Source organism: Talaromyces proteolyticus (assembly GCF_021365285.1).
Source record: "Talaromyces proteolyticus strain PMI_201 chromosome Unknown BGW36scaffold_10, whole genome shotgun sequence".
NCBI classification, from domain to species: Eukaryota; Fungi; Ascomycota; class Eurotiomycetes; order Eurotiales; family Trichocomaceae; genus Talaromyces; species Talaromyces proteolyticus.
The window spans coordinates 965066-991460 of record NW_025764286.1 but is presented as its reverse complement, the minus strand read 5'-3'; the positions used below and the strand labels follow the sequence as shown (position 1 = coordinate 991460).

The 26395-nt window shown below is 46.7% G+C and overlaps 10 protein-coding genes across 10 annotated transcripts; 5 read left to right on the top strand and 5 right to left on the bottom strand.

The window, feature by feature from the left end:
• Positions 1-69: 69 nt before the first annotated feature.
• On the top strand, positions 70-3804 carry BGW36DRAFT_385556 (putative coatomer subunit gamma). Its single transcript, XM_046216922.1, has 7 exons — positions 70-482; positions 540-555; positions 576-849; positions 905-1868; positions 1927-2274; positions 2323-3147; positions 3204-3804. Exons 1-7 carry the CDS (start codon positions 407-409, stop codon positions 3434-3436), a joined length of 2736 nt encoding a protein of 911 aa, XP_046068812.1. The 5' UTR covers positions 70-406; the 3' UTR covers positions 3437-3804.
• Positions 3805-3943: 139 nt separating this feature from the next.
• BGW36DRAFT_399694 (F-box domain protein) lies at positions 3944-5144 on the bottom strand (the record flags this gene model as incomplete). Its single annotated transcript, XM_046218547.1, has 2 exons — positions 3944-4700; positions 4765-5144. The coding sequence occupies 2 exons, from the start codon at positions 5142-5144 to the stop codon at positions 3944-3946; spliced, it is 1137 nt and encodes a 378-aa protein (XP_046068811.1).
• A 229-nt stretch (positions 5145-5373) lies between these two features.
• On the top strand, positions 5374-9096 carry BGW36DRAFT_399692 (aspartyl-tRNA synthetase; the record flags this gene model as incomplete). The annotated part of the gene is made up of 7 exons (XM_046218546.1): positions 5374-5528; positions 5580-5882; positions 5940-6660; positions 7237-7277; positions 7350-7668; positions 7690-8364; positions 8419-9096. 7 exons carry the CDS (start codon positions 5374-5376, stop codon positions 9094-9096), a joined length of 2892 nt encoding a protein of 963 aa, XP_046068810.1.
• Positions 9097-9503: 407 nt separating this feature from the next.
• BGW36DRAFT_430678 (uncharacterized protein) lies at positions 9504-11191 on the top strand (the record flags this gene model as incomplete). The annotated part of the gene is made up of 2 exons (XM_046220876.1): positions 9504-9871; positions 9991-11191. The coding sequence occupies 2 exons, from the start codon at positions 9504-9506 to the stop codon at positions 11189-11191; spliced, it is 1569 nt and encodes a 522-aa protein (XP_046068809.1).
• Positions 11192-11358: 167 nt separating this feature from the next.
• On the bottom strand, positions 11359-13464 carry BGW36DRAFT_302474 (uncharacterized protein; the record flags this gene model as incomplete). Its single annotated transcript, XM_046211788.1, has 2 exons — positions 11359-12955; positions 13007-13464. The coding sequence occupies 2 exons, from the start codon at positions 13462-13464 to the stop codon at positions 11359-11361; spliced, it is 2055 nt and encodes a 684-aa protein (XP_046068808.1).
• An 88-nt stretch (positions 13465-13552) lies between these two features.
• BGW36DRAFT_325458 (putative SNARE complex subunit) lies at positions 13553-15072 on the top strand. Its single transcript, XM_046212716.1, has 2 exons — positions 13553-14744; positions 14804-15072. The coding sequence occupies exons 1-2, from the start codon at positions 13723-13725 to the stop codon at positions 14853-14855; spliced, it is 1074 nt and encodes a 357-aa protein (XP_046068807.1). The 5' UTR covers positions 13553-13722; the 3' UTR covers positions 14856-15072.
• On the bottom strand, positions 14931-17843 carry BGW36DRAFT_30586 (putative Ku family DNA helicase). The gene is made up of 11 exons (XM_046212102.1): positions 17618-17843; positions 17506-17560; positions 17386-17452; positions 17265-17332; positions 17042-17210; positions 16930-16990; positions 16350-16871; positions 15910-16295; positions 15646-15857; positions 15122-15588; positions 14931-15070 (listed from the first exon to the last, which is right to left on the bottom strand). Exons 1-11 carry the CDS (start codon positions 17744-17746, stop codon positions 15053-15055), a joined length of 2154 nt encoding a protein of 717 aa, XP_046068806.1. The 5' UTR covers positions 17747-17843; the 3' UTR covers positions 14931-15052.
• Positions 17844-18795: 952 nt separating this feature from the next.
• On the bottom strand, positions 18796-20513 carry BGW36DRAFT_385541 (major facilitator superfamily domain-containing protein). The gene is made up of 3 exons (XM_046216921.1): positions 20372-20513; positions 20113-20297; positions 18796-20043 (listed from the first exon to the last, which is right to left on the bottom strand). The coding sequence occupies exons 1-3, from the start codon at positions 20416-20418 to the stop codon at positions 18803-18805; spliced, it is 1473 nt and encodes a 490-aa protein (XP_046068805.1). The 5' UTR covers positions 20419-20513; the 3' UTR covers positions 18796-18802.
• A 1275-nt stretch (positions 20514-21788) lies between these two features.
• BGW36DRAFT_302992 (uncharacterized protein) lies at positions 21789-22399 on the top strand (the record flags this gene model as incomplete). The annotated part of the gene is made up of 3 exons (XM_046211839.1): positions 21789-21824; positions 21883-22174; positions 22233-22399. Coding segments are annotated over 3 exons (495 nt in total), but the record flags the coding sequence as incomplete, so codon positions are not given.
• Positions 22400-22857: 458 nt separating this feature from the next.
• On the bottom strand, positions 22858-24938 carry BGW36DRAFT_302110 (putative MFS sugar transporter; the record flags this gene model as incomplete). The annotated part of the gene is made up of 4 exons (XM_046211751.1): positions 22858-23024; positions 23092-24346; positions 24399-24475; positions 24545-24938. 4 exons carry the CDS (start codon positions 24936-24938, stop codon positions 22858-22860), a joined length of 1893 nt encoding a protein of 630 aa, XP_046068803.1.
• Between the last annotated feature and the right edge of the window lie 1457 nt (positions 24939-26395).

Below are 26395 nucleotides of genomic sequence, written 5' to 3'. Positions count from 1 at the left end.
TAAAACAGACCGTACAGAGTCTCCGGTGGTGGCTACGCCGCATGTTTGCACTGTTTGCGCACACAAGGAGAGACTCTCGGAAGGCCACCTGGAGATCTATTGACTATTGACATTGACACTGTAGGTGTGCTTAGCAACAACAATCCACGCTTTCCTCTAGGGCAATCTGTTCAAGCATTCGATTTTGACGGCCGGCGGAGTCATTGCCCGTATCGCCAGGTCGACCAACCCAGACAACTCCTGCTTTTTGTTTTCCTGGAGAATGAAGGCGCGGTAGTTCTGTACACCGCCCCTCTCCACGTCGCTTTTTCGATTATTCTGTCGCTCGGAAATAACGCCCCTACTTCTTACCACCTATAACAAATTGCTTGCTGCTTGCCGCTGAAAAGCAGGCGCTTCTGTCACCATGAGCTACATGAAGAAGGATGAGGATGCGGATCAGACTATGATCAAGCTTGATCGCACCTCTGTCTTTCAAGATGGTGGGACCCTCCTACTTGGCGTAATTACTGCTTTATTCTAATAAACCATTAATACAGCGAGATTGTTCAATTCGTCACCCATATCCCCCGAAGATGTCGCACGCTGCTTACGAAAATCGCCGTTTTGCTATTCACAGGGGAGAAGTTCCCGACCAACGAAGCTACCACACTCTTCTTTGGCATCTCCAAGCTTTTCCAAAACAAAGACCCTTCGTTGCGGCAGATGGTATACTTGATCCTGAAGGAACTCGCCAACACTGCCGAAGATGTGATTATGTCCACCAGCATTATCATGAAGGACACTGCTGTCGGCAGTGACGTCTTGTACCGAGCCAATGCTATTCGGGCACTGTGCCGCATCATTGATGTATGTGGCCACCGCAAACCTCCTTCAATTGGAATGCTTCTGACTTGTACTGCAGGCTACTACTGTTCAGGGTATTGAAAGATTAATAAAGACCGCCATTGTTGATAAGACCCCCTCCGTCTCGTCTGCCGCGTTGGTTTCTTCGTACCACCTTCTTCCCATCGCTCGTGATGTTGTTCGCAGGTGGCAGAGCGAGACACAAGAGGCTGCTTCCTCAGCCAAGACATCGACGGGATTCCTCGGATTTTCGTCCGGCCAAAGCCACGCTATATCGCAGGCCAATTACATGACCCAATACCATGCTATTGGTCTATTGTATCAAATGCGTTCGCATGACAGGATGGCTTTGGTGAAGATGGTTCAGCAATACGGCGCTGCAGGTGCAGTCAAGAGCCCGGCCGCTGTCGTGTTGCTCGTACGATTGGCAGCTAAACTAGCAGAGGAGGATGCAAGCTTGAGGAAACCAATGATGCAGATGCTTGATGGCTGGCTCCGACACAAGCATGAAATGGTCAATTTCGAGGCTGCCAAGGCTATCTGTGACATGAAGGACGTGACTGACGCAGAAGCCTCTCAAGCCGTGCACGTTCTGCAACTGTTCCTTTCCTCGCCGCGTGCAATCACCAAGTTTGCGGCTATTAGGATTCTGCACTCCTTTGCTTCGTTCAAGCCTCATGTTGTTAACCAATGCAACCCGGACATCGAATCTCTTATTTCCAACAGCAACCGATCAATTGCCACCTTCGCTATCACCACATTACTCAAGACCGGCAACGAGGCTAGTGTTGACCGCCTCATGAAGCAGATCTCCGGTTTCATGGCCGACATCACTGATGAGTTCAAGATCACTGTTGTCGAAGCTATCAGGACTCTATGCCTGAAATTCCCAAGCAAGCAGGCTAGTATGCTCACTTTCTTGAGCGGTATCCTGCGAGATGAGGGTGGCTATGAATTTAAGCGCAGTGTTGTCGAAAGCATGTTCGATCTCATCAAGTTTGTGCCGGGTAGTAAAGAAGATGGTAAGTTATGTCTGTTTTTAATTTTGTTTTAAACATTAATAATACTAACACTACTTAGCACTCTCGCATCTGTGCGAGTTCATCGAGGATTGCGAATTCACTAAGCTCTCAGTGCGCATCTTGCATCTTCTAGGCGTCGAGGGTCCAAAGACCCCTCAACCTACAAAATATATTCGTTATATCTACAACCGAGTAGTACTTGAAAATGCCGTTGTTCGTGCTGCTGCCGTCACTGCCTTGGCTAAATTTGGTGTTGGCCAAAAGGACCCTGAAGTCAAGCGCAGCGTGTCTGTTCTTCTTACGAGATGTTTGGATGACACAGATGACGAGGTGCGCGATCGTGCAGCGCTCAACCTCCGGTTAATGGCCGAAGAAGACGAGATCGCCGATCGTTTTGTCAAGAATGGTGAGTGTTAATATTCAATTTGTTGGAATGTTTGCTAACATGTGGTAGAATCTATGTACTCGCTGTCAACGTTCGAACACCAACTCGTTATGTATGTTACTTCTACAGATAAGGAAACGTTTGCCGCCGCTTTCGACGTTTCTACTATCCCAGTTGTTTCTCATGAACAAGCACTTGCGGAGGAAAGAACTAAGAAACTCACATCTGCGACACCCACGCTTAAGGCTCCTTCAACAGGTCCATCCAAGACCCAAGTCAACGGAGCTGCTGACAGTGCCGCCTCTGCCGCGGCTGCAACGCAGAAATACGTCGAAGAACTTGCTCGTATCCCCGAGCTCAAGGAATACGGCACTCTCCTCAAATCATCTGGTATCGTGGAGCTTACTGAAAGCGAAACCGAATACGTTGTATCCGCCGTAAAGCACATCTTCAAGGAGCATATTGTTTTACAATACAATATCAAGAATACCCTGCCTGATACAGTCCTTGAGGATGTGTCAGTAGCAGCAACACCCGCAGATGATGAGGAGCTACTGGAAGAAGAATTCACCGTTCCTTGCACGAAACTGCCCACCAATGAACCGGGCATTGTTTATGTCGCATTCAAGAAAATCGGCGAAGAGCAAGCTTTCCCCACTACCTCGTTCACCAACAATCTCAAATTCACCAGCAAAGAAATCGATCCTTCTAGCGGTGAGCCTGAAGATACGGGCTACGAAGATGAATACCAAGTCGAGGATCTTGAACTCACAGGCAGCGACTATGTCATTCCCAACTTCGCCGGCAGCTTCGACCATGTATGGGAACAGACCGGTGCCAATGGTGAAGAAGCAAGCGAAACATTCCAGCTCAGCAATGTCAAGAGCATTTCAGGTAGGCCGTTTTTCTTCGCACCTTTTTCCTCAAAACAGACGCTAATATAATCATAGATGCCACCGAACAACTCATCAATGCTCTCTCTCTCCAGCCCCTGGAAGGAACAGACGTGGCCCTCAGCAACACAACGCATACCCTCAAGCTGTACGGCAAGACTGTCTCTGGCAGTCGCGTAGCAGCTCTCGTCAAGATGGCCTTCTCCGCCCGTACCGGTGTAACAACCAAGGTCTCTGTGCGAGCAGAAGAAGCCGGCTTTGCCGCTGCTATCGTGGCGTCTGTCAGTTAAAAATATTTGTTATCTTTGATCTTCTTAACATTACTGGTATTACTGGTGTGGTGACGACTGGGCGAATATATCCCTAAGACATGTAGATAATTATGCGTACGCTTTTATTCATTTTCATGGTTATCATTATTCTCTCCAATTGTAGTCCGTGAATGAAGAATGAAATGGGAAGGATTTCCTTTGTTCTTTGTTTGATTGGAATGAAAATTATTAGGTTTTAAAGCTATTCGCAGTCGTGGAGAAAATATATGGCTGTTCGATAGCAATATCAGCTGATGGGAGTAATGTTATGTATCGATGCCTGGGAAGTCTGCACTTTGCTATTGATTTTACAATATATCTGTATCAATGGATTAATTGATCTGGACAACAGTTCAAAAATCAGAATTAAATTCATTCTATCGTAGATTTATAAACAGCTCATGAGAAGAAGTAAGATATGTAATAGTTTAAAAACCCGAATACCCGTGTGAAAGCATATGTACAGTTAAAAGGGTCTTATGTCGTTTAGTCGAAGTAATATGTGCCAGCATCAAATTCGACCGTTTCATCCGAGATTTGCAGGTCCTCGCCCCTATCCTCAGCATGCTCGAGAAGTGCGTCGTCGAGGTCAATATACTCGCCGTACATAGTGTGAAAGCCGACAGCGCGGAGATTTGGTAGCCCTGAATCCAGTGTGTCGATGATGGATTGGATGGAGAAATCGAGCTTCTCGCTCGTATGCGTATGCCCGAATTCAACCACCTCAAGCGCCAATTCGCACTTTTGCACCTGGATGAGCGTGAAAAAGATATCCTGGACGAGATCGCCCGGGATGCTGAGAAAGAGGAGATTTGTGAGATATGCAGGGATCAGATGAATGCATTCGGGCTGCAGGCCGCGGTTGTAGGTGGAAATAGTCAGCCGCTTCAGGTTCTGCCCTAATAAGCGGTTGCTTAGGATGCCCGTCATGGTGTTGAGCGAAAGATTCATGCAGTGTTTCAAGCACAGCGAGGAGATGTTTTCGGGCCATGGGAATGTGTGCATTTTTGCGTCCATGGAGCCGCCGAGCTGCAGTGTGCGTAGGTTGGATGGCCACTTGCGGTCCTCCTCTTTCATGCCTTTGCGGCTGATGCGCATGAAGCGCGGGGTGCGGAAGTTGAGCAGTTGTTCCATAAATCTGAGTGTTTTGAGGATACTCTCGAATGCGATCGGTTCGTTGACTAGTGATAGATCCAAATATCGCAATTTCGTGCATTTGGAAAGCGGCGAAAGGCAGTTGACGCTGGAAAGCTGGTTAGAACGGAAGCCCATCATCATCATGTGAAATATTGTTTGGTCAAACTCACGAAAACCCTGCTGCCGGAGCGATAAATACTTCCAAATTCTCCTTGACCCGGCCTATGAGTCTGGCCGTCATACTATTGGAGCTGTGGTGGACTAATCGACTCAGGTCGAGCCGGCGTACCAGTCCTCCTAGGCCTTTGCTTTTCTTGGAGCTACCTGCTGGGGGACACATGGAAGCCGTGAATCTCTGATACGTGTTTCCAGCATCAAGCTTTGGTCGTGCGTAAAGAAATGACAGTGCCGCCGAATACCATTGATGCGAGACCAGACACAGGTTGTACAGCGTGTCTTGCCGTTTTTTGCCCTTCAGGCTTCGATCGAGCACGGCGACGACCTGGAGGAGAATTTCCGTGGGCACAAATATCTCGACTGCGGACGGCATGTTTTGTGGATTCTCCATAGGGCCTCCATTATATACTGAGTGAGTCGTGTTGTCGCTTTTCGAACTGGACTGGGCTGGGCGAATGATGTCAGTACGATACGTTTTTCTAAGCTGCAAATAATTAAGCTTTCTCCCCGTGTGGTGGGGCTAGCAACCAGCCAGATAACGGCCGTCTCTTGCGACGTACCTGACTCACACAACAGCTCTTGAGGTCAGCGATCGACGGATAATGAGGTCTGCCAGACTCTCACGGCTGCCATGCTCATGGCAGCCTCGATATAACCCTAGCTTTCGAGCCGCGTCTGCACCATGGAGGCCGTCTAATAGCCGGAGAGGGCTCCAGACATCAACAGCACAGGCGTCGGATATCGCATTTGCATTCGAGTAAGTCTTGCATCCTATTCGACTGTAATTGATTTAACTCCTATATTATAGCATCGACGGCGTTCTCCTCCGTTCGTCCAAGCCGATCCCCGGCGCCGCCGACGCTCTTCGTACACTGCAGGACCGCGGGATACCTTTCATCCTTCTTACGAACGGCGGCGGAAAGCATGAGACAGAGAGAGTCGCTGAAATCGGCCAAAAATTGCAAATAGATTTGGATCCGAGTGTGATAATCCAGAGCCATTCTCCCTTTGCAGGGCTGGTCCATGGTGCCTTTGGGCAGGAGGCGTTGGAAAACAAGTGTATTCTGGTGGCCGGCGGTGACGGCGATGGCTGTCGTCAGGTAGCAGAGAAGTTGGTATAGAAGCTTCACACATAACAGCCAGGGTGGCTAACTTTTATTTTATTTAGATATGGATTTAAGTCTGTTGTGACTCCCGGCGACTTGTTCAATGCATACCCTGGTATTTGGCCCTTTTCCAAAGTATTCAAGGATTATTATAAAACATTTGCGCGGCCTCTTCCAAAACCCATTGACCCAAGCGATCCAAGCAATAGTCTCAAGATTGACGCAATGTTTGTTTTTAATGACCCTCGCGACTGGGGGCTTGATGCTCAGGTTATAGTAGACATTCTACTATCCTCACAGGGCATCATCGGGACGATATCTGATAAGAACGGCAAATCCGACCTGCCGAACCGAGGCTACCAACAAGACGGCCAACCCCCCTTATATTTTTCGAACCCAGATCTATGGTGGGCTGCATCATATCACCTTCCAAGACTTGGCCAAGGGGGATTCCGCGAGGCATTGGAAGGAATATGGGCCGCTGTAACTGGAGGACCGGCCCAAGATGTTGAGCTTATCAAAACCGTGGTTGGAAAACCGTACACACTGACTTACAGGTTCGCAGAAAACCAATTACTGCGAAATAGGGCTAGAATCTTGAACTCCAGCAGCCTGCCTCCGGTTAGAAAAGTCTTCATGGTTGGCGATAATCCAGAATCAGATATTCGCGGAGCGAACTCTTATAAGAGTGAGCATGGGAGCGATTGGCACTCTATTCTTGTGCGGACTGGTGTCTACAATGGGGGACAACCCTCCTGTCCTCCTAAGACTATTGTGGATGACGTAAAGCATGCCGTAGACTGGGCTTTGAAGACGACCGGATATTGAATAAGAGAGTTCTAGATGCAGTATACATAATGTATTTAAGGTTGTGTCAAGTAGACTACATCGGCGTGGATTGGACATAGATTGGTTTGTATTCTATAATTACTTTCTAATAGACCCTGGCTTATATTCACCTGAAGACATAGCAATGGAGCATTACTGGTGCATATATGCACCCATTCTACATGTGTATTTTAATTAGATCGGTTAATTCCAAATATTGTATTCATATCATAGTGATTCGTAATAGCTTCTATCCCAACCAGCAAAGGAAATCTTCTGGCCACCACATTCTGAGATAGAACATAAAATTAGTATAAGAATTGCCTAGCAGTCGTTAGTAATTAGTTATACAAGTAATGAAAGAAGACCAATGTCTATTTCTTGAAAGTATACATAACTTCACGTGACGTCCCGGAGAGGAACTTCTTAGGGCTCAGGGCTGGGTTATGAGGGGCTGTAACGGCGGGGCTTACTGCATTGCGGGAATAAGTTTTGGACGTCGCGACTGTGAGTCAAAACTGGCACGGTGAGTCAACGCAGGCCATTCTTTCCGTCTCAATTCGACGCAGGTGGTATTTAAACACCGAGCATTTAAATTTTATTCTCCGCCTCCTTGCCTATTTCCGTGCATCTCGAGAAACCAGCTACCCAGTCAACATGGCCGACTCAACCCTCCCTCACCGTCCAAAGCCTGAGGAGACCCCCGAAGCCGCCCCTGCAGTTGAAGGCGGTGCAGCTCCCCCTAGCAAAAACGCGCTGAAAAAGGCCGCCAAAGACAAGGCCAAGGCCGAGAAGGCTGCGGCGCGGGCTGCTCAGGAACAAGCCCAGAAAGCCGTCCAGGCCGTAGATACTGCTGTTGGGCTGTACGGGAAGTTGCCTGAAACCGAAGATATTGTTTCGGTTCTCGACTTTTCGAAATTGGGCGAGGAATACTATGAGAAGGATGTCACCGTTGTGGCGCGTGTCGACACTACCAGAGCACAGAGCGCAAAACTCGGGTTTCTTACGCTCAGACAGAAGGGAAAGAAGCTGCAGACAGTGGTTGCGGCTCCACAAGAAGGTCCAGTTTCAAGACAGATGGTCAAGTGGATTGCTTCTCTGAATGTCAATTCGATCGTACAAGTCACTGGGGTTGCGAAAAAACCCGCCGTGCCAATCGCATCTGCGACATTAACTGAGTTGGAATTACACATTAAGAAAATATATCTGATTGCTGAAGCCGCGCAAGTGTTGCCTATGCAGGTCAAGGATGCCGAAAGGCCTCCACCTCTCAGCGATATCGTTGAGGGCGAATCCCAAGTCGACGCTGAAGGTGCTCCTATTGTCACACTAAAGACCCGCTTGGACAACCGTGTTCTCGATCTTCAAACCGAGACTAGTCAAGCCATCACATGGATATCTAGCGGAGTTGCAGAGTTATTCACAGAGTATATGCTTAAGAGTGGTGCACGCTGGATCTTCTCATCGAAGTTGAATGGGTCATCGACAGAAGGCGGCAGTGAAGTTTTCGAAGTGAAATATTTCAAGAGGATGGCTTACCTAGCCCAGAGCCCACAACTTCACAAGCAAATTTGCATTGCAGGCGACATGGAAAGTGTCTTCGAAGTTGGCCCTGTTTTTCGTGCCGAAGAGAGTAATACCCACCGTCACTTGACAGAAGTATGTAGTTCCATTATTCCCCCTTTTTGAATCAGTTACTCACCAGCTTGCTAGTTTACCGGCCTGGATTTTGAAAAGACCTTCCAAAACCATTACCATGAAGTTCTTGAATTTGCTGAGGATCTGCTTGTGTTCATTCTCACACAGCTCCAGGAGCGCTACAAGGAGCAGATCGCCGTGATTCAAAAGTCATACCCCAAAGCAGGCGACTTCAAGCTTCCTAAAGATGGAAAGGCCCTCCGATTGAACTATATGGATGGCGTGGCGTTGCTGAAGGAAGCTGGTGTCGACACCTCTGAGCAGGAGCGATTTGAGAATGATTTCAGCACTGCTATGGAGAAGCAGTTAGGTCAAATTATTCGTGAGAAGTATGACACCGACTTCTACGTTCTTGACAAATTTCCCATGGCAGTTCGACCATTCTATACAAAGGCAGATCCCAAGGATCCCACGTTCTCAAACTCGTACGACTTCTTTATGCGTGGTGAGGAAATCATGTCTGGAGCTCAGCGCATTCACGAGGTCAAGGAGCTAGAAGAGAGCATGGCTGCTAAAGGTCTTGACCCCACTGCAGAGGGCTTTGAAGACTATCTCAGTGCTTTCCGACAAGGATGTCCTCCGCACGCTGGCGGTGGTCTAGGTCTGAACCGTATCGTCATGTTCTTCCTGGGTCTGCCGAATATTCGGTTGGCAACTCTGTTCCCTCGTGACCCTCAGCGTTTGAGGCCATAAACAAGCGAGCGCGTGTTTGACTTCTATAGATGATCTTGATATCAAAGAAGGAAAAATGATATGTAAAATGCTGTTGAACAAAATCCAGTTATTTAGCCTGTTGCAATAAATGAGACTAAGCTAAGCTTCATTAAGCTATTCCATATTGGGACTGCAGCCTAGAAGGTGTAAAATACTTTTAAAGGAGCAACGATTCATTTATAATGAGCCTTTTACAAATAAGGATTTATTATAGACTTTGTAATAATCTTGAATAAGTAATATATTATTCCATTGCCTCTGCTGCCGGAGACATGCCTCGGAGACATCAGAGAACCATTTCTTTTAAGTAAAGCTTCTTCCGCGCCGAAGCTTTGAACGGTGACACTTTTCTCCAACACCAACTCCGACTTGCGCGAAAGGCAGAAATGCCCGAAAAACGCAAGACAGAGCAGGAGCATGAAGCAGATTCCTCTTACGCAAAGCGCGTTCGACAACAACTATCGTACGCCGACCTAGACGGTCACTATCATGAGGTAGGGGTGATGGGCGATAATGGCATGGCTCCACAGGTGGCCAGAGAATACGAGAGCGATGGACAAGAATCCACCGAGACGACCGAAAGAACAAAACAAGAAGATAAAAAGAATAAACGCCAGCAGCGAAACAATACACGACCGCGTGTCGACCCCGTCTTCGGGCAGAGAAGCGCCTTTCCCGGCCTCGATGACATAGGTTCCGAAGAGCTTTTCTATGGACCAGCAGAGGATGGGCTGGAATATCTGCGCATGGTTCGGTAAGTTTCACTTGCTCGTTTATCAAATTCAGGAATTAAGCTGAGACTGTTTTTGTCGCTTTCCTCCCCTCAGTTACGCGCCGAGTTGGTCAGTGCTAATGTGTGGCTTGTCCGCCCAGGTCTGAAGCGAATTCGTTACCAACTCTTTTTGTTGCGGCAAAGGCCACCACGACACAGAAAAATGATGACAGAATAATCAACGAAGAAGATGGGAAAAGCGAGATGCCCAGTGCATCATCGCAGGTAGCCTCGAAGGAAGGGAAAAATGACGATGGCTTCCTTCTCGTTGACGGCGTCTTCATCGCAACATCCGCACCTTCGCGTGAATCCGCCGAAGAAGCTACCCTCAACGTGCAATCAGCGTACTACAATATGTTACGACACCGATTCATATATCTCCGAAGCACTCTGAAGTGCTCACCTCCCGCTGCCGCAATCGCAAGCCTCGATGAGACGCACCCCATCACCTTCCCTTACCACGTCAAAGGGGCTCGACTTGCATGGAGACGGATGATACTAAGTTCGGACCCACAGATGGTACAGCTGGCATGCATGGATATGCTGACCGTTTTGAACGTGCTCCGACTATTAGGCGAAATGATATCAGAATGTATAAAAGGCGGAGATATTGTACAGCTACGTCGCATCGGTGCATGGGCGTGGGGCCTGTTGGGTAAATGTCGAGATGTAGGTGAACTCGGCAGTGAAGAGGTTGGGGATATAAGAGTGCTTGGAAGAAGGGCAGTTGGTGCTTTGGCAAAGTTGAACAAAGTTGGATCTGCGGCCTCACTCAATGATACGGCAGAATCTGGTCCTGAAGATAACGAGGATAGTGACGGTGAAGATGAAGAGGAAATATCCGCTCAGACGACTGATGACCTTGGAAATGGCAGCAGATTGGAAGAAGAAGCGCTGGAAATACAGGAGGCTGCAGCAGTGGCTGATGATCCTATGGAGGGAATAGATGATTCCCAAGCGATACCAACTGTTGAGCCCATGCAAACAGATGAAGTTGAAACAACGGAAAATCTTGAAGCAGCCAAAGCCCGACTTCAATCGCGACTTCTTGCGAGTGCAGAGCCTGAAGAGCAAGAATCCAAATCTGAAATAGCAGAGCGAGGAAGGAGAAACACCTCATCTCCGCTTGATGAAGGTGAAGTAGTCGAAAAGCACGACGATCTAGAACCTGAACAGCATATTGAAAATACACCACAAAGCCGAGACAAACAAACACGGGCGTTGCTTGACATGATCATTACTATTGTGGGAGAATTCTACGGTCAAAGAGATCTTTTGCAACAAAGGGATATCTGGCAATAAATGGAGGTATCAACTCTTCAATGTAGTCTAGATGTCAGTCTAGAACGTTCCGATGACTATGTCAAGCGAAATCTGATATACTCAGGAGGTTTCTAACAATGTTATCTTTGTTGTCGTTATCAACATCATGAAGTTGTAAACGCAACCCATGAATACAGGTAAGTAGATCAAATAGCACCAGCATCTTCCGCGTCCAAATGCTCCCAAATTAATCGTCGAGTACTATCATCTTGTACCCACTGTTCAATTCTAGTTACTGTATCACCAACCAACCATTCGTAGTACAAACCATTAGGTAGGAAGATGGACTGATGAGCGAGTACTTCATCAACATCCGGTACGAAAAGACGAATCCAGAGAGGATCTGGTACACCACCATTTTTTGGCAGTACACAAAATTTGCGATCTTTATACGGCTTCCCAGATATGTTCGTTTGAGAAGAATATATAGATCTATCATCATCATTCAGCAGTGTTCCTGATGAGGCAGACCTCTTTTCAAATAGGCTATTTTGTGATATATCGCCAAGCGAACCGTTATCAGTGATACAATAAATCGTATTCTCGGCAACTTTAGGCTCAGGAGCGCCTAATCGGGATGGTGAGGAAGAATCCCGTTTCTTCTTCTTTTCAAGATGTTCAAACAGTTTTTTTCTCTCTTTGATAGTTTTGTCACATTCTTTCTTTGCTTGCTCGTGTAGATTGAAGAGCCGCTTGTACTCTTTTTGGGCCTGCTTCAGTATCTCTTTGTCTTTATAGAAGGATGGATCAATTGCTGTTGGCGCGCGGGGGATGGTTGGTAAAGGTGGAAGTAATTCAAGTATCTGTGTAGGCCCTTCATCGACGTTGATTTCGCTTTGTGCTTCAGAGGTTTCAAGCGCTTTGTTAAGCTGAGTGGCGTCATCCATATCCTCATATTCTTCTATTGGCATCGGCTGCAGATTATTCATGCTGTTGTCAACTATTTCTGGAGGTTCAATTGTAGATACGGGACTAGAAGGCTCGGTGAGCTCTTGCAGGGATTCTGTATCAGGCTGACGATCTTCCTTTGCCTCATCCAAGGCTTCAGGCTGCTTGGGACTGGATGCTTCTTCTGAGGGTGATTCCTTGGGAAATCCTGGACTTGCTGTATAGTAGTTAACGAACCTAATCCTTCGCAGCAATCGGCCTTGGCTGTCACGCCTTTGATCCATGTTGTCAAAGGCCTCCAACTCTTTCAGTCTTGAATATCGCCGGCGAAGACCTGGATAGTCGGTCAAACAGCCCCCGAATTCGAAAAAAGAGGTTGCATAGTTCTTCATTGCGCTAGCCATTTGGCCTGAGTTCTTCTTCAAGAAATGAAACATTCCGTCCAACTGGCTTCGTTTCACGCGACGAATGTCATTTGGAAATGAGGGGTCGTAATTAAAATCCGGATTTTGTTCAAACCAGGAAGGGCGAGGCTGGTGTATATTGGAATTTTTTGCCCCAGAATCCATGTCGTTTGGTGTTTCTATTGCCGAAGTGCCATCTTTAATCTCGCTGTTAGGCGATTGGGGATTACGTTTGGGTTGGAATAAGCTGGCGAGTCCTGTACCAACTATACCCGGATGCAGACCCAAGAATGGAACATCAAAATTGATTAAACCAAGAATACGATGTTTGAATAGGTCGAGATTGTTCGTCGACTCGGCCGGAAATAGCGCCACTTCTGCGCTTAATATTCCACCAAGACTATGGCCCAGTAAAATCACATCGGTCAGATCCGATTCATGCGGTTGCAGCCTAGCAATAAGTTATTAAAGATATATACGTATCGTTTGAATATTGGCCCACCATTCACTAAAGTCATCCCGAGCTATGTTCATGGACCGACGTGACTTATATTGAGGGTAGACCTTGGAGTAGACCACATGCGACTCTGCGAGCGCCTTGGTAAGAAGATTGTGTACATGCGCAGGAAACTTCTGAAAGCTGGTCTCGGCGCCCATGAAACCGTGAATGTAAATCAATAGCAGCTTTCGCCTTCCATCCACGGGGCTTTCCGAAGGGCCTAGGGAGGCGGTCGAGGACTCATTCCTGCTGGCCCCCTCCCATGAGGGATATATTCCATGAGACTGGCTGGCATGTCCATTTCCCAATTTGAGACTTTCCAAGGATACATGGGACGGGGTCAGATGCACCGACTCTGCTCGATCTGCTGAACGAATTGCACTGGGGGGTTCCTTCGAGGGGTCATCACGCCTGGGGTCATGTGATGATTGCGAGTCCGACCGAAGCTCTTCTTCCCACATGTCCAAATTGACTCTTCGGTTTACGCCGGTGAATAGAAAGTAGGATGACAGTGGGATACGAAATCGTCAACATTCTGAGCAAGTTCGTCGAAAGAGCGTGGAAGCTAGTCTAGGCTACTGCGTCATAGCACCATCCCATTAAGCTCGGCCGGCGCCCCGATAAGCTACCCCGACATCTGCCTCTGTCAATCAACATCCTCTCCTTCCAAGGCAGGACATGAATTCAGCATCCTCAGTTTAAAATAAATATCGCCAACTATGCCTTCTACCGTTGAAATCACCATACCGAATTCGACCCTGGTGGAAGGCTACACAAAGTACAATATTACCATCCGCCTCCCCCTCCGATCGTACGTCGTTCAGAAGCGATATTCCGAATTCGCATCCTTCCACGACTCCCTTTCCCACCAGGTAGGCGCTCAGCCTCCTGTTCCGCTCCCCAAGAAGTCATGGTTTTCCAATACAAATTCAAATGAGAGACTTCGAGAGGAACGACGACAAGGGCTGGAGAAATACCTGCAAGCGATCAACAACACAGAAGATCAGCGCTGGCGGAACACCAGTATTTGGAGGTCGTTCTTGAATCTTCCAAGCCAATCAATTTCGGTAGATAATAGTTCATCCACGAGATTACACAAGGCTATTACAGTTCCAGGCAGCGTCGGATCGGCACCTATTATAGACCCAGTGCTATGGCTAGACTGTCATCGCGAACTGAAAACCCACTTACATGATGCACGGTTGCATTTGACGAGACGGGATCAAGCAACCTCACCTCAGAAACAGCATGAAAGCTCTGCACATGCCAAGAGCAGTTTGACTAAGGCCGGGACAATGATATTGGCTCTGGAAGGAGGATTGAAAGACCCTGGCAACGACGCCTGGGTTGGTAGCGGTCTTGGAGAGGGTGAAATAAGACGGAGAAAAGATCTTCTAGCTAGCGCTAAGAAGGAGAAGGATGGTTTGGAGAACCTACATAGCGCCATGATGCAGAAAAGCAAGTTGGATGCTGCTGTAGCGTCAATTCAAGATAAGGACAAACTTATAGGAAGCGCAAAGCCTCGTGTGGGCCGAGTCCTAGGAAAAGAAACCGACAAGACCCGTGAGCTAGATAACCAAGGAGTGCTTCAACTCCAGAAGCAGACTATGGAAAATCAAGACAAGAGCGTGGACGAGCTGATGAAGATCATCACGCGGCAACGAGAACTGGGAGTTGCTATAAATAATGAACTTGAGATTCAAAATGAGCTTCTGAAATTGACTGATGAGGATACCGAAAGGTCAGTATTTATCACGATTCCATTTCTGTTACGGGAGCTCTTGCTGACTGTCCGTGTAGACTAGAACGCAAGATCGAGATTGGAAAGAAACGAGTTGGGAAGATTTCTTAAGGTCTATGCTGAGGTGGAAGCGAAATAAACATGCATATCATATACGATTCTTTACAAATTACGATATACCCCTGCGCTCATCATGGATATAGCTTCAATCTTTCAGCATGGGCAGCACTTTGAGCGATTTATTAATACTGACTGATTCTATTGTCACTACATCATGATATCTAGACTGAGACATAGGCAGCCACTAATTATTTGAGAGATAAGAACTATAGAACGTCAGTTTGATTTGATAACATGTCGTCCAGTAATAAGCTTACCTCTTTGGCCTCTTGCTCAGTGACTTGCACTTGGTCAGATACTGTTTTATCTATCAAGCCAATTTTTGACCTTCGAATAAGCCACCAAAGTTCTTGTCGATCACCGCCCAATTCTTCTTTGAGTATATGATCCTTGAGTCGTTGTAAGAGTTCATTGTATAGTGAGGGTTCCTCATAATCGATAAGCTCTCCACGTAACACACCAAGCTCTTCAACAACCCGGTCATAATTCGCATCTCCGAAACTGTTGCTGATATGGTTCTCGATGATTTTCTCCATCTGACCAACGGCATCCTTGATCGCTTCAATAGTCTCGGCATTCGAAAGTGTTTGCTTGAATTCGGGAATCGCGTTGTTCGGTGAGATCTTAACCCTCTTTTCGCGATTCAGCAACTCGTCCACATCAAGGCCGGAAAGAGGCTTGTCAATGTCGCGGTTGCGTTTGCGGCCTTTGGCTTTAGGAGGAACTGTTTATGAACTGCGTCAGCAAGACTTTGACCGAAAGTGTTGTATGAGTTTGTTACCTTTCTTTACGTCGGCGACGTTGATAATTCGATCCAAATATTTCTTCGCACGCTCCTGGACTTCTTGAGGCGGCTTCGATAACCGCGTTAGCTTTTCAGATGGTGGTGGTAGAGGTTCGTTGGGATGAATAGCTCGCCACCGTATCGCTTGTTCAATCCGGTGTAGTAGAGGCGAGTACGAATCTTCCAATGGTATAGTATCGATTTCCTCTCTATTTAAATATCAGCATCTATCAAGCAAGTACAAGAAATGGATGCCCAAACCCATCTTCGTCCTCCTCAACGAGCTCCATGCTGTCGACATATTTGCTCATCGCGTTCATTAAATCCTCGCTAGGAAGATTTCGGTGGTCCTTGATCTCCTTACCAGATATTGTGACTACCTGGTCCAATGGTGGGAACTTGTATGCTCGAACATCTTCGGCGAAAGGAAGTTGGACCTCGAGCAGACATTCATAATCAGGCTCGATAGATGGTGCTAGGAGAACTATGAGTGGACTCTTGTTGTCTTTTATGACCAGTCTAGCGACAGCGTAACAATCTAGCTCAAACAATGCATGAATGAAAGATGAGAGAGCCAAAGTTGCTTTTTCGTTTGTTTTTTGAGCGATTATGACGTTGCTGTTGGACATATTCATGTAACGATCGTACTGGAATGAGAGATTAGCATATTGAGATATTAAGCCAGTTTCGAAGTATCGTACTTGGTCGTTTTGAATGAATCCTATCAAATCCAAGGCCGCAAAGGTCTCCAACTTCGTAATATTCTCATCCGACTCACTGATGTGGACTGCAGTCCTTCCATACTCGTAACCTTTGGCTAGATCATCTCGCTCTAGTTCTCGCTTTCCTCCAGCAACTGAAGGGTCACTGACATGGTATGTTCGAGCATTGCGAACACTGACCAAGTTTTCGTCTATAGACTTGCTGTCTGCTAGGGCTATTGTTGCTGATGACTGGGCACTTTCATCCCCACCAGGTTTGACCACGAATGAGCTGGCTGAGGGTGGTTTGGCCACATATGTTCGATAGTATCGTTCAACCTGAATCCGAAGAGCAGTGTCATATTGAGTGGGGTCACCCAGCTTAAGCTCTCCTCGAAATGAGGGAATGCCACGGACAGCTTTGACACGCGGTGTATCAAGCTCTGCAATTGCTTGTGCGATTGTTCCATAGACCCCCTCGCAGTCCTCAACCAAACTTCGTAACAAAGCTTCGTTTTCCGACTGTCACAAACATCAGCTTATTTAGATATCAAATTTCTGTTCAATTTAAATGTCATACCTTTAGTTCGTTTTTGTCTTCCTCTTTGAAAGGGTATTCTGGATCATCAAAATCAACTCCCCTAGCAAGAATTAGTACTGGCGAGCTCGAATGTTGCTATTACGAAACGTACAGAACAACAAGTTCTATATCGTCGGACTTGAGCTTATTCACGATTTGATCAACTCCATCTGTGCTCATTGCCCCTTCACCGTTCGTGACTAAGATGATTTTTCGTTTGTATTTTAACTTCTTAGTGTATGTGTTGATCATCTGAATGGCCACGACCAGAGATGAGATAGCTGGTGACAGTCAGGCCAAGAAATTGTAAGTCATAGAGTGTTATTGCTACATACCGTCTCCTTTATCAGTCTTGCTAGGTCTGATTTCTTCCCGAAGCCTTCGTAAGTCGGGCATGAGTATCCTGACACCTTTTCAGTAAAAGCGTATTCACTCAAGATTCCAGATAGACCATACTGTCCAATGCCTTGTAGTACAGATATGTTTTCGTAGCTATCATCTTCGCTCAAGTCGTTATTAGTTGCTGTGCGATTAGTTAGCTATTACCCCGTCGTAGACAAAACTGGCCGTTCGCACTGTCTGTTCTCAGACCAACTACACCAATGGTTGCCGTTTTTCGGCCAGTCGATACCTAGAAAGCCACAGGTTAATTGTACAATAAGCCGCCGCTAAGATGCTGTATACGTACTGTAGTAGTAATCTTATCCCATACATACTTCATCGCCCAATCAAGATCCGAAATCGATCGCCCATTTTTCTGCTCCCCCATCGATTTCCCCACGTCAACCACGTAGACAGTCGCTTCCTTGTCTGCCATTGTAATGTATGAGCACCAGAAAGGCCGCTCGCTGATGTACGTGGAAGCAGAGGGCTTATATTAATATGCTTTGTCGAGGTCCAAAGATCCAAAGAAAGGCAGCTCCAGGCAGACGCGTGATATTACCATTTTTAGGCTAGCGGAGCAATCGCGAAATCATGTGATTTAAAATGACTGTCAACCTTTTAATAGAGTTACTATACCAAAAAGGGCGCAACCCTTACTTAGTAAGGATTTCTAGTGGTATTATAGTCGCATATTATTTCTTTTGTAAATACTCGGCAACAAATTGATGCAAATCTGAGTTACAAAGAACTCATTCATCTAGACATATTTATATGCAAAATTATCCACTAATTTGTTAATAAGGGTAAGGGGTAATTGGTAAGTAATTGATTCTTGTCACTTTTTGGTCTGGAATTTTTTGCACTGTTGATCGTAATTTTGGACATTTCGCACCGATCACTCAAACTATTCTCAGCGCCCATTTTGGAATCGCATGGAATGAGAGCAACTATCATTGTCTTTACCAATATATCCCTAGCCTAGTGCTCTGCAATGGGTACATTATTGATAGTCTTGGATTTCCCCTGCTCGTCTTGTACATGAGCTTTTTGGAAGCTAGGAATGGTGGGCATGACAGAGTTTGATCGCATTGTTGCATGTTACTTTGCTGGTCATGAGATAGACGCACAAAAAAGAAACGAGTTAATACTTAGTCACAGCTAAATGTTCTATAACAGTGGCCAATTAATTTCATTTTATATAATTTCTCGAAGCGATCTACGGTAGAGACTAATATAGGAAATACGACCCCCAGGAGTCCGGCTTACGTACACCGATTGAGGTCAGCCTCGGATTCCATGAAATTGAGGTATAGAGCCCTAAGTAGGCCAAAAATGACAAACGAAATCATGCACCATAACATATTTTATGGCAGGGGTACAGCTTGTACTTGGACATAACCAATCTTATAGAGTAGAGAATTCTGATCCCAAAAAAAAAGGAATCTTCAAAAGAACGAAGCCCGAAAAATACCGCTAGGTATTTGGTATTTCAGTTTTCAGTATTAAAGGCCTTTTCAGAATCTGTATGGGTATTATCGTTCGGCTTTTCCAATCCATACTCGGTGTCAAGCTCCTTTCTCAGCGGAACCTCACGTTCCAAGAGGACCATGGCACACGCCAAACCAGCAAAGATTGCACCAACCCAGAAAGAGCGGTCCAGAGCCGATGCGTATAACTCGCGAACTTCAAGTTGCACCTCTGGGGAGAATTGCGTCACGAAGGCAGCTGAAGCCTGCTGATAGGCGCCGCCACCGCCGAGCAACTCGCGAGCCCTTGCATCTGATATAGTATCTAGTTTCTCCTCAATGCGATTGTTGAAAATTGCAGCTGGAATAGAGACACCCCAAATAGAACCAAATGCACGAAAGAAGCCCCATGTTGAAGTTGCCATGGCCTGGTCCTGCTCGGAGGCTGGCGCTTGGAAGGCAGGTAGAAGAGTGTCGATCACAATACCAATGCCAAGGGCAGTAATGATTTGAAAAACAGCCCAATCAGCGACTGAAGTGTGTAGTCCCACCATTGAAAACAAACCCATTCCTAAGGTAGTGAACGCAAATCCAACAAAGTGGATTGACTTGAATTTACCCCAACGACTCAGTGAGATAGCCGCAATAATAGCGCCTGGGAGGCCGGCCAGAGCCTGTGGAATTAGAGAGTAACCTGCGCGGCTAGAAGAGTATAGAGCCACAGCCTGAAAATAAACAGGAAGGTAATATAAATACCATAAATAAACCATAGAGTTGAGGAAAGTATTGATAAGAACGATAATGGATGTTCGATGCTTCAAAAGTCGGATCGGCATGACAGGTTCTGGAGCAAAACCACTGGTCTCAAAAATTGCGAATAGTGCAAAACCAAGGAATCCCAAAATCAAGGGAACTAAGGTATGCCAAGATGACCACGAATAGATTGACCCAGCATAGGTAAGTGAGTAAAGAATGGCCACAGTACCTGCCATGAGAATAGCGTTTCCCACAACGTCAATACGCTTAATCTTTTCCATGAGAGATCTATCGTCCTTATAGCTCAGTCGCAGGAGAAAAAACATAATAACAAATGAAACACCACCAATCGGAAGGTTAATCCAGAAAACCCAACGCCACGTTGTAGAGTCTGCAATCACACCTCTGATAAATGGGCCGAGAGCTACTCCAATACCGAATATAGCCAAGATGATGGCCATATATTGACCGCGTTTTCGGAGAGGACACAAATCAGAGACGATTATATCTAGATTAAAGAAGAAACATGTTAATCTCCCCTCTCAGACGTTGCAATATGGGATCTAATCACACGTACTAACTGTAAGAACTATTCCACCAGAACCGGCACCCTGAATCGCACGGCCTGCGATGAGCATGCTAACACTAGTCGCTCCACCACAAATTCCACTGCCTAGTGTGAAGAGAGCGACTATTGATAAAAACACCCATCTCCGTCCGAAGATGTCGCACAACTGCCCAAATAGAGGGGTTAATGCCGTCCTAAGAGGTATTCCTGTTAGCTAGCTACAGACGTTAAATCTTCCTGAGATTGTACCAGGAATGTAAAGACATACGCGCAAATGAAGAACGAATTTGTAATCCAGATAAAGTTCTCTTTCATGTCAAGGTCTTGCAAAATATGCGGTGCCGCAGTAGTTACAACTGTTTGCTCCAGCGAAGCTAGGAGAGTTGAAGTGGCGAGACCGCAGATAATCGCCCAAAAACGAAATCCGCGTTCGAAATCTTCTGGTTCTTTAGAAGCTGCGATGACTTCTGTTGATGGCGAAGGGGTTTGGAGTTGGCTGTTCATGCCTTGGTCCTTCTCGGAATGAGACACATGAAGTGCAGCAGTTGCCCCTTCTTCAGTAGCTGAACTTGCCATTCCTGGGAATCAATATAATGAAATATTCCAATCAAAGAGGAGTATTGAGAGGACGGGGTATTAGCAGGAAAAACTAGTGCTTTGTAGGGAAGGGTGTCTCTAAGTAACATAAATTGTATCTTTTCTGCGGTGCAAAAACCAAATTAGAAAAATACAATATGAGATGCGAGTCAAACATGTTGAATATACGAAGCTCCATGAAGCTGCAGAAGGTGTGCTTAAAAGGAGACTCGATAACACAAGTCGATCCCAACTTGGTAAACCGGCGCCGACCAGGTCGGAGTTCCTTTGCCTAAACAGGTTAGAACTTTGTACCTAAACCCTAGAGAAAAGTCTGTGATGGTGATGATGATCATGACGATGACGATGACGACGAGTCAGACATGGAGCTCGAGAACGGGATCATGAAGGACGCTTTAGGGGAAAGGGTTCCTTAGGCGCGGTGCCGCCTATCAAGCCCCTGAGAACACTGCCAGAGAGACCTATAGGTATACGTGTGTATATAAAATATATGCGTGTGTATGGATATATCAATATGTACCTCCGCACTGGGCATACACATTGACACTGTTCCAGGCGTCTGGCCCCTGTAAGCCCCTACAAGGACCGCCTATGAGGAACTATTTAGGCACCTTTTAGGCGCCTGTAACTCCCCGCCTCCCCGGGTCGATCCCCTCAAAAACCTGCAGCTCGACGTTAATGTGATGTATTTTTAGGACCCACTTCTAAAATAACCCGAATTTCTGTCAGGTTTGACAAATTATCAGCAGTGGTGCCTCGAGGGGGGTTCACATTTTTTTAGGGGTGCTTATACGAATGCCTAAGACCCCTATAACTTGGGGCTCTTAGGGGGACGAGTAGGTGTTAAGGCCACGTGACTTTGGACGTGGCCAACTGGCTTGCGGGGACGGAAATAGGTAGGGCCCCACACGGGAGGTTCCGGATTAATTCCGTCATCTAACCACAGCTGCCATCATGATCCTCTTCACATAACATCAATCAAAGTGCACAAGTGATTTAGCTATGGCATCGCTTCTTGGACCCTTTCATATCATCAGGTCAGTCAATAAATCTCTGCAGCACGATCAAAACTTAATCAGTTCTCGGCTAGCTACGGCACTCTTCTCGGCGCCGAAATCTTCCAGGTCAGTTGCGGTCCAGTCTACATAAGCAACAGCACTTAACGTTTATAACCCGTATAAGTCTTTTGTCGGAGGAGTTGTAGCTTTCAGAACACTTCCTCGTCCTCAGTTCTCTGCGCTGCAGAACAAACTTTTCCCCATTTACTTCACCTTGCAGAGCGCCTTGCCATTGGCCCTGGCTCTAACCTATCCAGGAAGCTTCGGGTCTCTGTCTAGCATTTCTGGGGTTATATCTGAGGATAACCAGGTGACTGTTCTCTTGCCACTGTCAATCATCGCTGTATCTGGCTTGACCAACCTTCTTTACTTCACTCCGCTGGTGAACGAGACTATGAAACAGAGATGGCACCAAGGTACGTAGTCGACTGCCTCTTTTTTCCCACTTTTATGTCCCTGCTAACATATATTCAGAGTCTATTGATGGAAAGAAGTCTTATGATGCTCCTCCACACTCCCAGAAGATGACCGAGCTGAACAAAAGGTTTGGCAAGTTGCACGGCCTGTCGACTTTGGTCAATCTCGGTGCTGTTATCGCTACGCTGGCATATGGAGCTGTGCTAGGCGGTCGTCTTCAATAAGTTTTTGATTCGCTACTGATATAGCCTCAAGGTTGGTTCGGTAGTGGATGTCAATCATGCAGCTTGCTGTGATCCATAAGAATGTGTAGCGCAAATGCACCATCTTATGCCAGAATTCAATAGGAGAATGTTACGATATCCCACGAAGAAATCAAGAGAGGCTGGATATATTTAGTGATGGAGATTAGCAGCAAATGGTATTGTACATGAATTCATTTTGTGTTAACAATCTATGTGGAATTGAGCATAATTAACTTAAAAGGGTTTAATTATTCAATCAACGAAATCAACGAAGGCGGAATAGCTAAACATGGGTATGAGAAAACATTTTAAAGTGCACAGAGCAGAAAATCAAACTTAAACCAAAGACAACAAGATAGAATGTGGGCTATATTATTCAAAATCCAATCTTATAAAAACCCTGACCAGATGGTCAAAAGCAGCCACGAGGGGTAGACTCAAGACTCCATGAGCTTCTCAACGCCTTCGTAAAAGTTAGGCAATGGCTTAAGCTTCTGCCGCAAAATCCAAACACGGAAGTGCCAGGTCGCATTCTTGATCTGGTACGAGGCATGTTTCCATGTTGGCACGGAAAAGACCTGGTCCAATTCCTCCAGAGTAAGAGCTAAAAGTGGCGAGGACATCAGTATATGTGCAATTATCTAAATACGATGGGAGAAAGTGGAACGAACCTTTAGTTTCAGGTAGAAAAAGCAAAACCAGGAACCATCCTATTATACACCAGCCAGCATACCAGCCAAATGCACCTTGTGGTTTGAAGGTAGATAGTAGCGATGGCCAAGTAAATGACAGGATGAAATTAAAGCACCAACAAGTCGCCGTTGCCCACGACATGCCAACATCTCGTACATGCAATGGGAATGCCTCCGCAGAGTAGGTAAATGGTACAGGTCCTTCTCCAGGGGAGTAGAATACCTCGAAGAGATACATACCGGTGGTGACCATAGCCACACGTTTCTTACTAACCTTCTTATCTGCTTCTATCCAGAACGAAAAACCAGTCCAGAAGAGACATATAGATAGAAACGGGAAGGTTGTTAGCAATAGGTTCCGCCGGCCGAACGTGTCGATAGTCAGGCAAGCTGGCAAAGCGAAGACCCAGTTCAGAATACCTGTTCCCATGGACGCCAGAAGCGCAGATTGGATGCTGTAGCTGGACTCAGTGAAGATGGTTGTCGAGTAGTAGGCAATAACGTTGACGCCGCAGAATTGCTGCATGAACATGACAATCCAACTACCTAGAGTTGCCCGTCTGTTACGTGGAACAGTGAAGAGTTCCATCACCATGGTGAAAAAGCTCTTGCCTTTGTTTACTTCACGCTCAAGCTGGACCAGAACGTAGGCATAGTAAAGATCACGGGCTGCTTGGAGGTCAGTGGGCCGCAGTTTGCGGAACGACCGGAAAGCCTTGTCGATTTTGTTGTGTTGGATTAGCCAACGAGGGGATTCCGGGCAGAAATATACCTGGGCACAGACGATAAGCGGTAGGACAACAGTTGAGCCAAGCATTAGTCGCCACGAAAGGTCATCGGAGAGGCCCATGAAGGCAACACCCATGATATTGCCAAGCATGATACCAAAAGCAGTCCACATCTGCCACATCATAACCAAAGCCCCTCTTATGGGGGCGGGTGAGCATTCTGCGGCGTAGACTGGGACGGTAGATGACTTGGGCCCTATACCAAGGCCGAGGACAAAGCGAGCAATGAACAGATTCACCCATGAATTGGCAACTCCTTCCCAGATAGAAGCTATTGCAGCAATAGCACAGCTGATAAATATTGTGCCACGCCGGGCGAAGACGCGGTTCAGTGGCTCAGTGAGCCAGCTCCCAACGATGGCACAGCAGAGATAAGGGGCGCCAACAATGAGCCCAGTAATGTTATTCTTCTCCTGGCCGGTGAAGCGGGAATTGATCCCCAATTGCTGTGTTCCAATCAGCCACTTGGTTCCTCAGACAAGTTGAGATATTTCATACATCCAAATAAATGGCTTGTGCGCCATTGTTGACTGTCTCATCCATTCCTTGAACAGCAGCGGCGAGTGAACACATAACTGTTAAGAGCCGTCGTTAGGGACGGATTCTATGTTTATAATCTTTATTTAAAGATCATAAGTACTTACTGACAAGCCAGTATAGCATCCATGGTTGTTCCCATTTATGAGTATGCTCCTTACGGAGAACCTCCTTATCCTCATCCGTTAGCTCGGTCAGATCCTGAGCCGCTGCTGGATTCTGGGAAATCAATGCCCCCTTGCGAAAGGAGTCAATGTGGTCCATCAAGTTGTACTCGCGGCAGAAATGTTCGACATCGTCCAAAAGCTTTTCATGCGGAATATCCGCCAGGGGATTCTGGAAGACTACATTGAGTCGGTCCGCTGGTCTACTGTGGATAGCGTCGGCATCTAATATAGGCCCATTTTCCAGTTTGACGTTCTCCGACTGCTCAGAATGTGCTGGGCTGTGCTCCTGCAATTGCTTCTTATTATCTATAGCAATCTTCTCCTGGTCTGCCATGTTGACGGATGGGAAGATTTATTGCAACTGAGTCGAGTATTCTACACCCCAACTGCATGCGAGTTGGGATATGCATGTGGAGAGAATATCAATCGATAGAGTGAGATAGTGGAGAGGAATCGAAACAGTGGCGCTGGCAGTCATCGGACCTTATATACAACGCGCCTAGCCTTTTGCTTCTTTCATCTCATCGGTTAGACGGCCCTTGTCGCATGGCCCAAGACCCATCCGGAAGAAGACATGGGTGCCCTATTCGTCACTAGGACAGATGTCCCCAAATACAGCCAGAATCGCATAAAAGGCTGACAGCAAACGCTAGCGAGAGCTGTCAAGGTGGGTACATCATAGACAAAGGTTGATTTTCTTTGGTTGCAGACTGCCATCAAGAACGCGGGGAGAGTTTTGGTAGGCTGACATCTCGATGATTCGAGAATAATACGCAAGTGGCTCCCTCGAGGACCCGCGGCGCTGATTGATTGAACCGTCAAAACACATGGAGAGACCCCCGCGGCTAGTCCGGGGCTGGCTAGCGGGCTTGCCGGGGCCCGGCTTAGGGCTTTGGGGCGCCACGAAGCCTCAATGGCCAGTAACAGCCTAGCCCGGCGCTTCCCAGCGATCATCAGCGCCACCCGCGTCACAGCGGAGTGTTGCCTTTGGCCGGGCGTAAGACATCGCGATATATCACCACAGTGCCTCCAGACTTGTATGATATTGAATGTTTCAACGTGTTGAAAGGATGGTGGCGCAGACCACCTTCATTTGGTTGTGATCCTCCCCCACGTGGAGACATATGGACACTGACAAGGCGTTCAGACGTTCGCATGTTCTACTTCATCATTCTCCAGACGCGGATCTGTCGGAGATTTACCCCGCAAGGATTATATTCAATCACAGCGCTCGAACGACCTCTATTCCCTGTTTCTTGATCTCGGCGTCGACGCTGAGCGAAGATGGCTACATATGCAGCACTGACTAGTCCACAACTCGGGCAACTATTGGATTTTGTCTGTTATAATAACATCCAATGATTGATAAACAGTTGTTGGGGCCAAGCCTTATCGACTTCCACCCTCCAACGAGATTACTGATGCGCATCCAGCTGATTGATTAATGCTTGTACTGTTACGCGTCGTAGTACTCTTTTCAGTAGAGTCCGTGTCAATCATTATATTTGAAGAAGAATAATACTGTTTCCATTGCCCCATATAAGCTAGCTCAGGAATGTAAATTATCCGTCGATACAGCTTAGATGAGCACTAATAGTTGTTTTTTACTCCTTAGTCACAGGGATTCTCTCCGTGGAGTTTCATACTCCGTAGTGTGACTGGCCATTGACTCACTATGCCAGTAAATCGGCGATCCAGTGGCCCATTATTCCTGATTCAGCTGCTTGCGTCCGAGCCCATCTCTTGTGTATATTCTTGCCATCGCCCTTATGAAAATTTCCGAGACTTGGT

What these genes read in the sequence shown, in the direction of transcription:
- BGW36DRAFT_385556 (XM_046216922.1), top strand. Translation starts at nt 407, where the DNA reads ATGAGCTACATGAAGAAGGATGAGGATGCGGATCAGACTATGATCAAG. An exon ending in CACTGTGCCGCATCATTGAT is followed by an intron (nt 850 to 904) that starts GTATGTGGCCAC and finishes CTTGTACTGCAG; the next exon opens with GCTACTACTGTTCAGGGTAT. An exon ending in GCCGGGTAGTAAAGAAGATG is followed by an intron (nt 1,869 to 1,926) that starts GTAAGTTATGTC and finishes AACACTACTTAG; the next exon opens with CACTCTCGCATCTGTGCGAG.
- BGW36DRAFT_30586 (XM_046212102.1), bottom strand. Translation starts at nt 17,746, where the DNA reads ATGGCAGACAAGGAAGCGACTGTCTACGTGGTTGACGTGGGGAAATCG. An exon ending in GTACTACAAGGCATTGGACA is followed by an intron (nt 17,333 to 17,385) that starts GTATGGTCTATC and finishes AAAAGGTGTCAG; the next exon opens with GATACTCATGCCCGACTTAC. An exon ending in AAGACAAAAACGAACTAAAG is followed by an intron (nt 16,872 to 16,929) that starts GTATGACATTTA and finishes TGTTTGTGACAG; the next exon opens with TCGGAAAACGAAGCTTTGTT.
- BGW36DRAFT_325458 (XM_046212716.1), top strand. Translation starts at nt 13,723, where the DNA reads ATGCCTTCTACCGTTGAAATCACCATACCGAATTCGACCCTGGTGGAA. An exon ending in ACTGATGAGGATACCGAAAG is followed by an intron (nt 14,745 to 14,803) that starts GTCAGTATTTAT and finishes CTGTCCGTGTAG; the next exon opens with ACTAGAACGCAAGATCGAGA.
- BGW36DRAFT_385541 (XM_046216921.1), bottom strand. Translation starts at nt 20,418, where the DNA reads ATGAAAGAGAACTTTATCTGGATTACAAATTCGTTCTTCATTTGCGC. An exon ending in AATTCGTTCTTCATTTGCGC is followed by an intron (nt 20,298 to 20,371) that starts GTATGTCTTTAC and finishes AATACCTCTTAG; the next exon opens with GACGGCATTAACCCCTCTAT. An exon ending in TGGAATAGTTCTTACAGTTA is followed by an intron (nt 20,044 to 20,112) that starts GTACGTGTGATT and finishes TCTTTAATCTAG; the next exon opens with ATATAATCGTCTCTGATTTG.